The sequence below is a fragment of the Arvicanthis niloticus genome, chromosome X (assembly GCF_011762505.2).
Source record: "Arvicanthis niloticus isolate mArvNil1 chromosome X, mArvNil1.pat.X, whole genome shotgun sequence".
Lineage (NCBI taxonomy): Eukaryota > Metazoa > Chordata > Mammalia > Rodentia > Muridae > Arvicanthis > Arvicanthis niloticus.
In genome coordinates, this window is record NC_047679.1 from 77,317,754 (window position 1) to 77,333,103 (window position 15,350).

The following is a 15,350-nucleotide window of genomic DNA, read 5'->3' on the forward strand; positions in this document are numbered from 1 at the left end:
AACTCTCTTTTTTATGTCATTTAAGAGAATTTTGTAAACACACCGCTCCCAATTATTTCAATTCAGGACTAAGTACAGTGTTAAGCTTTTGAACTTGGATGTCACTCATGTAAAATGATAAACATTTTACTTTGCACTAAGAAATGAAATCTCAACTTAAGGACCCCAATCAGAAAGATCCAAAGGCTTGTAGATGCTATTGTTTTCCTATGATTATTCCACTCTCAGTAGATTGAATGGCATTGCCACCCAGACTGATAGAAAAACTGCAGAAATGGTTTTCTCTCCAGCTCAGACGTACGCATTTCTAGCTCAAGCTCCCTGCTGGATGTGAAAACTTCTATCTGACTAACTTAAAGAAAGCTTTCTTTTGTCCAGCTTTTACCTACTTTCTTTCTTTCTTTCTTTCTTTCTTTCTTTCTTTCTTTCTTTCTTTCTTTCTTTACCCCTTTATTGAAAATAGATTGGTTTTGCATATGTAATATATTCTGATTATTGTTTCTCTTCCCTCTACTTCTCCTAACTCCTTCTACCTCCTCTTCCCCCTAGATTCATGCCTTTCTGTCTCTCTAAGGAATAATAATAAAATCAAATAAGATAACATAACACTAGGTCCAATTTTCTGAGGAACCACCAGACTAATTTCCAGAGTGGTTGTACCAGCTTGCAATCCCAGCAACAATGGAGGAATGTTCCTCTTTTTCTACATCCTCGCCAGCATCTACTATCACCTGAGTTTTTGATCTTAGCCATTCTGACTGTGTGAGGTGGTATCTCAGGGTTGTTTTGATTTGCATTTCCTTGATGACTAAGGATGTTGAACATTTCTTTAGGTGTTTCTCAACCATTTGAGTTTCCTCAGTTGAGAACTCTTTGTTTAGCTCTCTACCCCATTTTTAATAGGGTGATTTGGTTGACTGTACTCTAATTTCTTGAGTTCTTTGTATATATTGGATATTAACCTTCTATTGGATATAAGATTGGTAAAGATCTTTTTTCCCAATCTGTTGGTTGCTGTTTTGTCCTATTGACAGTGTCCTTTGCCTTACAGAAGCTTTTCAATTTTATGAGGTCCCATTTGCCAATTCTTGATCTTAGAGCATAAGCCATTGGTGTTCTGTTCAGGAACTTTTCCCCTGTGCCTAGGTATTCGAGGGTCTTCCCCGCCTTCTCTTCTATTAGTTTCAGTGTATCTGGTTTTATGTGAAGGTCCTTTATCCACTTGGACTTGAGCTTTGTACAAGGAGATACAAATGGATCAATTTGGATTCTTCTACATGCTGACTTTTAGTTGAACCAGCATCATTTGTTGAAAATGCTGTCCTTTATCCACTGGGCAGTTTTATTATAGCTGTTAGTAAAGTATCTCTATGGAACTCCTGTGTTTATAAACCAGCAGTTCTCTGATTCTTGTGCCCTCCTTTGCGTTTCTTTTCTTCTGTTGGTTTGCCTTGTCCAAATTCAATATGATGGGTTCTGTTTTATCTTATTTTATATTATTTTGTTATCTTTTATTGTTATCTTCAGAAGCCATTGTTTTCTGAGAGACAGAAATGAAGTGGATCAGGATTGGAGGAGAAGTGGCAGAAACGGAAAGGAAAGAAAAAGAGCATCCCCTTTGCCCACCTTGAACCATAAAAGAAATTAGATTAGAACACTGTTCCTATTTCTCAAGCCAAAATGTTCTTGAGCATGTATAAGGAATAGATATCTTTATGGACGAGTTTCTGTACTGACAACATGGTGCTGAAGTAGTTATCTGAGTAAGTTGAAGCAGGCTGACAGTGGACATCATAGAGAATTATGAGGTAGCATAAACTGGCTGATACTCAATGTCCTGAAGTCTCCTTGCGCATCCCAAGGTCACAAAGTGATGACGACACCTTCTGGTTCCAAGCTCTGGCTTGGAACATGTACGTCATCAGTGGGAGCCCGTGGGAATGGGCTCGAACCAGTAAGGGGTTGCTAGGATACATAGACCGGTACAAACAGAAAAAGTTGGGCGTTGGACTTGGACTTGAGTCCCACAGCTCAGCAGGTCAGCAGACAGCAACCAGGTCAATAGAGAGCAGCCAAGCAAGGCCAAGTCTTCCTGTGACATCTCGTTGTGAGGCCAGCATGCCCAGGAATTCGGGGAACAGTCTTCGAGGGTCCTCATCTCGCCATCGTCGCTCCCGCACCTCCAGAGCCCAGCTGATCTTTGCCGTGAGCCTGGTGGAACACCATCTTAGGGAGGGCGGCCATGCCCGGAGGCTGAGTGAAACAGTGCCCATCTTCTTGGCAGCAATCCTGGAGTTCCTCACCCGCAGGCTGCTGGAGCTGGCAGGCAATGAGGCCCAACGCAGAGGTGTTCAGAGGCGCATCACTCCGGAGCTGCTGGATGTGGCAGTCTACAGCAATACTCTGCTCAGCGAATTCTTTCAGTTCGTCACCATCTCCCGGGTGGCCCCGGCTCATGACTAGCTACTAGCTCCTGCTGCTACCTGGATCTGCTTTGCTGACCTGCCCATCAGCTAGTCTATTCTAAATCCCTTCATCCTGCCCAACTTTTCCTACAAACAGCCCCAAATGGCTGAATAGTTCCCTTCCTCCCTTCTCCCAATTGTGTTCTTATTAAATAAAGCTTTATTTGAAAAAAAAAAAACTGTTTTCATATTTGATTGTGTGTCAGGCAGCGTCTTACTTACCTAATTTCTTCTCATCCTTGCTAGGATATATAATGGGGCTTTCTATATACTGGGTCATCCTGCCTTCACAGGACCAAGGACTTCCTCTTCCACCTATGCCCAACAAGGCTTTCCTCCCTTATATATACAGCTGATGCCATGGGCCCCTTCCTATATGCTCCTAGGCTGGTGGTTTAGGCCCTGTGAACTCTGGTTGGTTGCTATTGTTGCTCTTCCCATGGGGGCCCAAACCCCTTTTGCTCCTTCAGTCTTCTCTCTAACTTCTCCATTGGGAACCCCATGGTCAGTTCAATGGTTATCTGTGAGCATCCACCTCTAAATATGTCACACTCTGGCAGACAGCTAAGGAGACAGCTATATCCAGCTTTTGTCAGCATGCACTTCCTGACATCCATATCAGCATCTACCTTTGGTGACTGCACATGGGATGGATACCCAGGTGGAATGGTCTCCAAACAGCCCATCCTTCAGTTTCTGTCCCACACTTTGTCTCCATATTTGCTCCCTTTAATATTTTGTTACTCCTTCTAAGAAGGACAGAAACACCCACACTTGGTCTACCTTCTTCATGCGTTTCATGTGGCCTTTGAGTTAAATCTAGGGTATTTCGAGCTTCTGGGCTAATATCCAATTATCAGTGAGTGAATACCATGTGTGTTCTTTTGTGATTGGGTTACCTCACTCAGGATGATATTTTTCTAGTTCCATCCATTTACCTAAGAATTTCTTGAATTCATTGTTTTTAATAGTTGAGTAATATTCCATTGTGTAAATTTAGCACATTTTTTTTTTTGTATCCATTCCTCTGCTGAAGGACATCTGGGTTCTTTCCAGCTTCTGACTATTATAAATAAGGCTGCTATGAACATAGTGGAGCATATGCCCTTGTTATGTGTTGAAGCATCTTCTGGGTATATGCCCAGGAGTGGTATAGCTGGGTCCTCAGGTAATGCTATGTCCAATTTTCTGAGGAACCACCAGACTGATTTCCAGAGTGGTTGTACCGGCTTGCAACCCCACCAACAATGGAGGAATGTTCCTCTTTCTCCACATCCTCCCCAGCATCTGTTATTAACTGAGTTTTTGATCTTAGCCATTTTGACTGGTGTGAGGTGATATCTCAGGGTTGTTTTGATTTGCATTTCCCTGATGACTAAGAATGTTGAACATTTCTTTAGGTGCTTCTCAGCCATTTGAGTTTCCTCAGTTGAGAATTCTGTTTAGCTCTGTTCCCCATTTTTTAATATCTTTATTTGTTTCTCTGGAATCTAACTTGTTGATTTCTTTGTATATATTGAATATGAGCCCTCTATTGGATGTAGGATTGGTAAAGATCTTTTCCCAATCTGTTGGTTGCTGTTTTATCCTATTGACAGTGTCCTTTGCCTTACATAAGCTTTGCAATTTTAGGAGGTTCCATGTGTCTATTGTTGATCTTAGAGCATAAGCCATTGGTGTTCGTTCAGGAAATTTTTGCCTGTGCCCATGTGTTCAAGGCTTTCTGCCATTTTCTATTAGTTTCAGTGTATCTGGTTTTATATGGAGGTCTTTGATCCACTTGGGCTTGAGCTTTGTATAGGGGAATAAGAATGGATCAATTTGCATTCTTCTACATGTTGACCACCAGTTGGACCAGCACCATTTGTTGAAAATTCTGCCCTTTTTCCACTGGATGGTTTTAGCATCTTTGTCAAAACAACTGAGCATGGGGTTCCCAATGGAGGAGTTGGAGAAGGGACTGAAGGAGCTGAGGGGTTTGCTGCCCCATATGGGGAACAAGTGTCAACTTGGCCAGACCCCACCCCTCGCCCAGGAGTTCCCAGGAACTGGACCACCAACCAAAGAGCACACATGGAGGGACCCATGGCTCCAGCCTTATTATAAGTGTCAGAGGATGGTTTTGTTAGACAGCAGTGGAAGCAGTGGTCCTTTGTCCTGTGGGGGTTTGATGCCCCAGTGTAGGGGAATGCCAGGACAGCAGGCAGGAGTGGGTGGGTGGGTGGGTGAGCACCCTCATAGAGGCAGTGGAGAGGGGTTGGGATAGGGGGTTTCCAGAGGAGAGACCTGGAAAGGGATAGGGGGTTTCCAGAGGAGAGACCTGGAAATGTCAAAGAGACATTTGAAAAGTAAAGAAAATATCAAAAAAAGAAGAAAAGAAATAAAAGATAACATAACACAAAAACTAACACATCAGAGTTGGACAAAACAAACAGAAGGGAAAAGTCCAAAAGAAGACACAAGAAATTGAGACCCATTCATTTGCACAATAAATTGGAAGCCATAATATATACACAAAGGGCCTACAGAGTAAAACATGAGAAGAAAATATAAATAAAAGAAAAAATTAAATTAGGAAGAGCCCAGACACAACATTATTAAGCAAGAAACCTCCTGCATCTACTGCTGTGCCTGCAGCCAATCCTTAAGAGTTAGTTGGTTTGCACAATGAGACTCCTTTGGAAGAAACTAAATTTTTATTTGCAAGTGGTTATCAATTGGAGATTATTTCTGGGTTAGGAATGGGTCTATGTGTCCACATCTCCTTTCAGCTTTAGGACCCGACCTGGTGCAGATGCCTGCAGGCCCTGGCATACTTATTCAATCTCTGTGAGTTCAGATAATCTTTTGTCATGTTGATTTAAAGGGCTTTGTTTTCTTGATGTCCTCCATTCCCTCTTAAGACTCTTTCCACCTATTCTACTGGTTTCTGTAAACCCTGAGGGGAGTGATTTGATGGAGACATCCCATTTAGATTTGAGTGTCCCAGGGTCTCTCACTTTCAGCATAATAATTGGCTATGGACTTCTGTATTTGTTCCTATCTTTTGAAGGAAGAAGATTCTCTGATGATGGCTGAGCAAGACATACTGACCTATGAGTATAGCCTACAAAATACACTAGTGTGATGGATGACACAAAGCTTTTGTTTTCCTAAAGCAAGAAAAATATAAACGTCAACAATAGAATAAAATGAGCATAATAAAAAGTTGAAAGTATTCATGAGGAAAGGACAAGTGGTAGAGAGATAGTCTCTTGTAGATATTGTCAGTTGTCAGAAAAGCATGTTGTCTTTTGCTTCAAAGGCTATTAAAAGGTGCCCCAACATGCCTCTTATTTTGTATAGATGCTGTTTCAATTTCTATCTAAGCCCTTGCTTCAAACCACACTTTAGATTAGATGCTGATAGCTATTGCTTTTTTGAAACAATTTTAATACCAGTGCTTCCTTTGTTGGTATTTTAGTTATTCGGTGCTTCATTTCAGTTTGCAACATTCCAGCATTTGCTTCCACAGAAACAATACATTCTTTTATAAATACATGACACTTAATAAGAATTCATCTACTCCTCAAAGACATTTCACAGAATAACCATAATTATACCCATTTTATACATTAAAAAATTGAGACCTGACAAACTATGCCTAATATCATATAGCTAGCAAGTGAAAAGGAAGAATCTTCTCCAGACTTGCCTAATGTGGAATCTTTTTCTCCTTGTGCTACTCTATCTCTTTTTCAGTCCCCTGCTCTCCTTCCCTCCCTGTAATGTTTGCTGACTACATAAATTTAAGACCATTTTAAATCTAAAACATTTGTTCTCTTCTTTCCTGATGGTATTGCCACATAGCCTGACCAAAACTATATAATTCACTCAGTGATTCTCAGGAGGCCCTTTGTTGTGAGTTCTAATTTTGTGACTCTTTTTAAAAATATACTCTATAGAGCAAAGATGGCCTTTGGCTAGAACAAATGACATGTCAGAAGGGTTCTGTAAGCCATGTTGCTTTTTTTAATCATGAAAGGGCACCAACACTCAGTGACATGGCCCAGTTTTCTCACTAATTTAATTGAATGTACAATGATGTGGGCATTTGGGATTAAATATAACCATACTTCTAAGTTCACAGTGCTTTTGAGGAAAAGTGCATTATTTGGTTCATTTCTTATGAATGGTTTATGTACCTGTCATATGCAATTTTGCTTACATTCTCTGTGCAAAATGATAACTTAAGAAATCATCTCTCAAAGACTAATAACTTATCTTTATGTGGATATATCAGTATGGATTTATTTAATTAATATACTAACATTACTCTAAACTGTATAGGCTTCGGCATAATAAAACCTAACAAAGCACTGACTTCTTTGAAACAGAAATAGTGAATTCCTATGTGTCTCACTTGAAAAAGATTATTTCAGAAATTCGTTAATGTATTTGTGACTTGAAACCAACTCTTGATTAAATATGTACACTAAAATTTAGAAGAAATTAAGTATCTAATATCAAAGCACTTATAATCGGTTTCCTTTTGTGATTGCTAATCCAGTGAGGTTCAGTTTCCTCGCTTTTGTTTACCTTACTCTGATCTACTTTGTTAAACATTGGATCCCCTAAATGCTTTTAGTATTGGGGCTTAATTTACCCTAGAAATGAATCCTAGAAATTAAACTTTTTCATATAAACCTTACTTTTTAATCTTCTTGACAGAGAGAAAGAGTAAGAGAATGTGTATACAGATATACATGCATATATGTTATAGAATATGGAGTAGCCTACTATGCACAGCCTTATAAAGTATTCTATTTTAGAATATTTTATTTTCAAGAAATTTAGATTTATAGAAAAACTATAAAAGCATTCTATATTTTTATATGTCTTTCTTCCAGTTTTCTAAAATGTTAACATTTTACTATCTTGTCCTTGTTTACAAACATTGCATACCAAAATTACCTTTTCCTGGATTTTTGATTACATTTCCTATTTTAGCTCTAACACTTAGGCATATATAAAATTCCTCCTTTACCCATAAGGAACGTGTCCAAAGACCCCAGTAATGACTGAAAACTATGAATTATAGTACCACACTGTACATAATCGTCTTTTTTTTTACTATACATACCTGCCTGTAATAAAGTTTATAAATTATTCACAGTAATAGATCAAAATAGTAAAATAAAATATAATAATAATAATAACAGAGATAGAGAAAGATGGCCTGAGATTTCACTGTGTTATTTAGAATAGCATACAATTTAAAACTTAAGAATGGTTTGTTACTAGAATTATGGATCACAGAAAGGGAAATGTTAGATTTGGGTTAAAGATACTGTATTTCTTCAAAATAGCATTCTTTTACATTACAGTAGATTTGTCAACATTGATAAGCCACTAATCTGTAGACTTAGTTAAAATTCATGAATTATCCTACTAATGTCCTTCACAACAAATGAAGAAAAAATCTGAAATCGTGTTTTACATTGAGTTGGCATGTCTCTTAAACCTCTTTTAGTGAAGTATGAAATGATTCTGCAGTGAAATATGCATACCACGAATATAGTAATAATGAAATATTGAACAAATATCTACAAATAGCTTACTATTGTTCTTCAAAAATATTAATAGTGGGGCTGAAGAGATGGCTCCATTGTACTTCCATAGGACCCAAGTTCAATTCTTAACACATATATGGTGACTCACAACTGCCTATAACTCCAGTCCCAAGGATCTGACGTCCTCTTCTACTCTCTATGGGCACAGTATTTACATAGAACACAGACACATGCAGGCAAAACACCTCTACAAACAAAAAAATTAATTAATTAAAATTTAAAGCTACATTAATAGTTTAAGTTATGGTATGCATTATGTATAACTGTAAACACAACACACACATACACAAACACACACATACACACACACACATATTCACTGTTCCTCCTATGAAGCACAATTCACAATAGTATTGAGTATGTTTACAATGAAAGACTTCTTTTTCAAAGCCACATTCTAAGGTACTTTTGGACAAGGCTTCAGCATATGCATTTGAAGGGTTCTAGAGTTTACTATGCTTAAACACTATTTTATAGTAAGGAACAAGGATGTGTGTTATTCCACTGTTTCACACACTGGGTGTGTTATTAACTGTGATTATATAATGTGCCTCACACATGCATCAGCTCATCACCATGTGCCAAAAATGTGAAATGCATTACTGCAAAATACATGCTAATTAAGATCCATCCTAATTAAGAAATTTAAATATTCACAACTTTTTCATAGCATTTTATTTTTCCCTGTTAACTATATCAGTATTTGATGGTATTCTTATATTACAAATTAAACAATAAAGCAAGTATTCCTTCATATTTTTCTATTGATAAGGATGTTCATAGTTCAACAATGTCAGATTTTATAGCCCTTGATTTCTAAGATTTCCTTAAGTACAAACACAATGGACTTTTTAATAAGGATCTTCTGCTTCTGTGTGAAGCAGTTGTTTAAATCAGAAATAGGGCAAGAGAGAATTTTGCCCAGTTACCACCAGAACACAAAATTGAAGCTTCTGACATTTTGCCCAAATTATTAATCTGTTCTCTACCATATTTTAAAATACTCTATGTATTTAGTAGGTAAAAAGCAAAGGAGTTTTAAAAGGGACTAGAGAGACATCTCTACAGTTAAGAGCACTACTCCTACAAAAGACTTAGTCTTGGTTTCCAGCACCTACACTGTTGTTCACAACCATTTATAACATTTATAACATTTATAGCAGAGAATCTAATATCCACTTCTAAATTCCATAGGTACTGTGCACATATGTGGGGCACAAACAAAACACTCTTATACATAAAATAAATCTTTTTAAAAGTAAATATGAGAAACATTAGAACCCCTGTTTGTCAACTTTATACCACTACTACAAAATACCTGTGACAGTTAATTTGAAAAGAGAAAAGTTTGTGTAAGTCATAGTTTTGATGTTCAAATCTATGATAATGTAGCCTTTTGGTTTGGTCGTTGATGAGAGCAGTAGAAGGCAAGAATAAGAATACATATCCGAGCAAGGGCTTATATATTAAACCAAAAATTATAATGAGTAAATGGGCCCAAGGTGCCACATCCCCTTTGTGATTATGCTCCCCACTAATCTAAAGACCTACTTCCCACTTCTTAAAGGTTCTACCCTCTCCAAGTGGTACCAAAGGCTAGCAATAACTCTTTAACATATAGAGGTTTTTAGGGTACCCATCCATACCAGAGTGGGGACTGACCATGAAGGCTAGCTGATGGAATTCTGAAAGTAACCCAAGAAACTGAAAGACTAAAGTCTCTCCTCATTCAGCTCATTCTAGACATCTCAAAAAATGACCAAAAGAGCCAGGTATAGAAGTGCTCTCCTGTAATCTCATCCCCGAGGAGAAAAAGGTAGAAATATCATGACAGGCTATATAGTGAAGTATAATCAAAAGCTCCCTCCTCAAATAGGAAGGGAAAGGGAAAGGAAATAAAGTGCATAGAATCATGTGTTAGGGAGTGACACTATTGAGAAATATGGCCTTCCTAGAGTAGGTGTGGTCTTGTTGGAGGAAGTGAGTCACTGTTGACGTGGGCTTTGGGGTCCTATGTATGCTCAACCTATGTCCAATGTGACACACAGTCTTCTGCTGCTGCCTGAGGATCAAGATCCTCTTGACCCCTCTGCCACCATGTCTGCCTACACACACAGCCATGCTTCCCATCATGATGATAATGGACTAAACCTCTGAAACTCTAAACTAGCCCTAATTAAATGTTTCCCTGTATAAGATTTGCCTTGGTCATGGTGTTTCTTTACAGCAATAAACTCTAAGAGAGATGTTATCAAATAGTGGATAGGATCTGGATTACAGAGAAATGATTGTGGAGATTGGACTTCTTCAAATTAGTATATGCATGACATGAATAAGCTATGTGACTTAGCCATGCCTCTTTTTCTTTATTTATAAAATGGAGATAAATATATATTTCCCAAGATTATAAAGAATAAGAAAACATACATAGACATATTCCTCAGACTAACTCAGTTATTGCATTTACTCTAATTGTTTACTACAAAAATAAAAGCAAATGATGTCTAATAGTAGCCTACAAACTTTATCACTCCAGTCAAGACTAGACTCATGATTAGCACAGTAGAGATCTTTCAACCAGGCTGCTAGTGGTCTCTCAGAGTTACTGATAAGATCTGTCTACAGACAGACTATTATAAACTCACGCTCCAGGCTTTTCTGGATCTATTTTAATAAACGCACTGGTCAGATACTTAGTATTTGAGTCTTTGATGCATTTCAATCTATGTTTCTAGTATATGAAATCATAAACACATATATTTGGAGGGAGTTAAAGATGTCACTACTCAACGGTGTCTGTTTTGATTTCAACCCATCATTGGAAGAAAAGACGATTATGGGACTTGCTGAATTCTATTACTTCCTTTAATGCCGACAAAGAAATGGTTGCATGCCCACTGGCTACAAACCAGATCTGCATTTTTCAGGAAAGAATCTGTGTAGCAACCTTTAAGAAATACCATACTCCTTTACCTGTAATTTTGTGTTTTATTTCATTCTATAGTCTTTAGATGAGGGAGATGAGAGGAAAGGACTAGCTACAAAGACGATCACTGAACTACTTTTTCAGAGACACTATTACAGTGAAGATGATGGACTACAGTTATAAATGGGCAAGTTGGAGAAAGGCATATGGAAATTAGAAGCAGATGAAGAACAGGACATCAAATAAAAAACTAAAATATCAGTGTCAGCATAGAAAAAGACAGTGAGGTATAAAAGGAATTTTTAATAAAAAAATGAATAAAAGATGTTTTATATCAATTTTATGTAAGACTATATGTCAAAGCCTTTTGTAAACAACCTTTTATATGATTGTAAGGGATGGCAATGTTTGCTTACCAAAGGCCATGTTAATAAAATGACTAGAGAAGCAACAACTTACATAACTTTAAATTTGGGTTTATTATGTCCATCACTGTGTTTTTTGTTATACAGTCACTCTAAGTCTTATAACTACAGTAACAGTAACAAGCCCATTCTACACATTTGTATGAAGGCTCCAGTGTGATAATGGCCTATGGTAGAAAGCAATACGTAAGTTAGTAACTTTCTTCATCCTCTATGTTGAAATGTTTGACAGTAGCAAGCGAAGAGAAAGTCTATTTATAGCTCATGGTTTAAAGAGATACAGCCCATTGTGCTAAGGAAAACATGATAACTGGAGTTCATCCTTGGCAGTGGAGACATTGGGCTGCTGATTGTGTCCTGGACAGCAAACAGAAAGCAAAAGGATCTTGAAGTCAGGGTATAAACTTCAAGGGCCAGTCCTTAGATACTCATTTCTTATAGGTGGGCCTTACCACTTGAAGTTCTATAGCCTTCTAAACTAGTACCATTGGCTAGGGAAAAAATATTTAGACATATCAGCTTTTGTGGGACCTTTGGTATTCAAACGGTGACAGTGACCAAAGTTTGAAAGAGAATTTTTCATAATAGAGAATAAGAGACTTTTTCAATTGGTTATGTATGGTTCTTAATCTTTCAGCTGTAGACTTGAGATCTATGCCCTGTTACCAGTAAGAATCATGGTAGAAAGAAACAGTCAACTATGTGTTTTAAGACTGTCTTCTTCCCTCCAGCCAGAAGCACTGTGTAAGTAAACATTTGTCTAAATGATTATAAAGGGACTTTACATTATGCTGTCCAAGGAACTTGGTGTGCATGGAAAGACACTACAAAATTTAAGAGACAAAGAGAATTTACTAAGTAAAAGTATCTCCTCTATATATGTCATACATTTTTTCAATCACTAAAAGCTAATGAATGGTGCCTTAGGTTTTTAGGATCAATATAATATATTCCCACAAACTAAGTGACTTAAAATACTTGAGGTGAGAAGGCAAGATATCAGCCAGGTTGGTCCTTCTGGGAACTCTAAATAACAGTCTGTTCTCTGCCTCCCTCCTCACTTCTGCTGGTTCCCAATAACTGTTGCCACTTCTTGGTTTGCATCTTTATCACTCCATTCTGTTTCCTTCATCAGTTGGTCACTTTACCCTCTGTGTTTTAAGTCACTTTCCTCTGATAAAGACATCAGTCATTGGATTTAGAGTGCATCTGAATCTCTTTAACTTGATTATATTTGAAAAAAATCCATTTCACTACAATCACACATAGAAGGGTCCAGGTCTCCAATATATCTTTTAGAATAAAACACAACCAACATGTGCCTTCTTTGTATCATCTAAGGTACAACCTTAAATGCTAGAGATAAAAAGATTCAAAGGCTTCCTTCAGTTTGGGATAGATATAAACATAATTATTATATCACAAGTACATGAATATGTGCCTTAAAATGCTGGGGAAACTGAGAAAAATGTAAGTCTAAAGTATCTTCTGTGGCTACAAAAATTTACTGTGATAATCTTTGAGTTCAAGGAAGTTTATTTTGGAGTTGATGGGCAAATTCATGGTGAAACATTAGCAGAGGCCATTCCAGAGGAAGCAGTCACACATGTAAGCACACAAGAATGTGAAGGACTTTGTGTCATTCAAGAAAGATAAATTCGTGTAACTAGCCACTGTAGTTAGTTACTGAACATGGAACAAGATATAAGCAGAATTATAAGAAATAATTAAACTAAAACATCTCTACTAATACCTTTTGTGAATGTGTTTTGAGCCTTTATGTAAGAATGTATTTGCCTCCTAAAACCACAGTTAATAAAGTATTTTACAATTTTGGAAAGGCCATTTTGATTTTGAGAACATTATTTGAATTATAGGATTTTTTTTAAGGACATGCTTCTTTTATTTATCTCTAATATGTGTAGGCACACAAACTACATTACCATGATTCTGTCATTCAATCCATTGCCTAGCAGAGTCCTTAAGGACCCAGTATTAATGAACAAATATGGTGAAGTTATAATTAGCATATCAATTATTTGTATGTAAATTGATGCTTATAAAGTACTTTAGGGGTTTTGAAAAGTTCATTCTCTTAAGCATTTTAAATATTATCTGTATAATCTTATTTATAATATTAATTTTGCATTGTCTGTGGGAAGAAGGTTCACTAAGCCAAGGTAAGCATCAATACTGGTCCCCAGGCAACTATGATAAAATCCAAATTACTCATGTTTTATTCAATTATCAAATATATATTAGTAAATATCAGTGAATGAGCTCCAGTCCTAAGTAGCAGAAATAGAAAGGTGAGATACAATGTACATGCCGCCATTCTGAGGAAACACTCAGTCTGTTTAGGCAGTGCAAGGCTAAACCAACAAACAAAATCATTTCAATTTGTTGAGTTAGATAATCATAATGGGGAGGGGGTCTGAAATGAACACAGCTCAGGCAACCCACAGTTCATGAGTAGGAAAGAAAAGACATCTTTAAAGGCTTTCATTTTAGATTTAACTTCTAGGAATAAAATTTAATTTGCAAGGGACACAAAGAAGATGTACCATGTCATAAGCATTCTAGATTTGCATGTATCCCCCAAAACAGAGGAAAGAAGGCCATGGCAATGTCCCATAAGTGCTAGAAACTGAAAGTTGGTAGTTTATTATTAGGTTGGAAAGTAGGAAATGAGATGGACCAGTTGGACAACAAACATAAAGAATTCTCATACCTAGGACTTTGAAATTTTATATGCTATGAGATCTAGTGACAAATTTTCTATTGTTGCTTCTACTTAAAAATGATACATTTGTTTCTTCTTTCACAAATTTTAAATATAATAAGGTAAATATAATTTAGGTTTTAGAAAGAGATCTTAGCGAGCAATTTGAAAGAAGAGTTCTTTCTAAACACTTTTTGAAATGTAGAGAAAATTGTTTCAATGAAAATCTAATGTCCAACCAAGATAGATAAAAGATTAAAGAGAAGCTTTCTTAGAATGAATGTGTGCTCAAGTACATTTATGTATTTTTCAGGTCAATGAAAATAGGCTGTTTCAGTACCAAATTAGGGGTTATAGATTAGATAACTCCTGTATTTAATCAAAAATACAAAGTCAAAAATGTGTAATTTTGGTTGGTTTGTTTGTTTTTAATTTGGTATTCTGGTCTAGAACCCCAGGGATGCTGGGTAAGACCTTTAGCTGTATTTATCACCAAGATATCTGTCTGTCTGTCTGTCTGTCTCTTTCTCTGTCTGTCTCTGTCTCTCTCTCTGTCTGTCTGTCTGTCTCTCTTACATGTGTTCTATGCATATGTATGTGTGAATGTGGGTGATATGGAGGCCAGAGGTTGATTTTGGATGTTTTTCTATTGCTCTTTACCTAAGTTTTTGATACAGGGTTTCTCATTGCCCCTATAGCTCAACTATTTGGTAAGACTATCTGGCCAAGGATATTGCTGTCTCCACCTCCCAAAACTGGGACCCTGAGCCTTCAGGAGTAAAAATTTAGGTTCTCATGTTTACCAAGCCATCACTCTATTTTCTCTGATAGGATTATTATTATTTATGATGATAGTTACTGTAAATAAAAACAACTTAACTAATTTATATCAGGGAATTTTTCAGTTGAGTTGATATAGAAATATAAAGACAGACTAGATAAAATATAAAAATCTTTAATAAGATTCTACAGCTCACACTCTTTACCATAAATTAATCATAGCAAACACTTTAAAGTGGTTTAAAAGCACTCATACAACACTGTTAGATTTCTGATTCATGTGATTACTTTTTCGTCCTGTCTGCATGTTAGACAGAGTAAATATCTGTTGACTTGAACTGATCAAGAACAAAGTGAAGACATAACCAACAAAATACAAACTTAAGTGGTAGAAAACTCTTAATATGTAAAGTCAGAAAT

At 36.9% G+C, this 15,350-nt stretch overlaps 2 protein-coding genes across 6 annotated transcripts in view; both read left to right on the forward strand.

Moving 5' to 3' along the window:
• Positions 1-15,350, forward strand: part of Diaph2 (diaphanous related formin 2) — a 629,631-nt gene that overhangs the window by 576,144 nt on the left and 38,137 nt on the right. The window contains exon 28 of one of the 5 annotated variants that reach the window (XM_076918875.1): positions 1,528-1,663. The exons of the other annotated variants lie outside the window; for them this stretch is intronic. Coding sequence (XP_076774990.1) covers positions 1,528-1,544 — 17 coding nt within the window. The 3' untranslated portion in view covers positions 1,545-1,663. Of the gene's footprint in view, positions 1-1,527; positions 1,664-15,350 lie in introns of those variants that run through there. 5 annotated transcript variants of the gene reach the window in all.
• On the forward strand, positions 1,912-2,595 carry LOC117694222 (histone H2A-Bbd type 2/3-like). The gene has a single exon (XM_034485073.2). The coding sequence runs from the start codon at positions 1,912-1,914 to the stop codon at positions 2,461-2,463; it is 552 nt and encodes a 183-aa protein (XP_034340964.2). The 3' UTR covers positions 2,464-2,595.

What these genes read in the sequence shown, in the direction of transcription:
- LOC117694222 (XM_034485073.2), top strand. Translation starts at nt 1,912, where the DNA reads ATGTACGTCATCAGTGGGAGCCCGTGGGAATGGGCTCGAACCAGTAAG.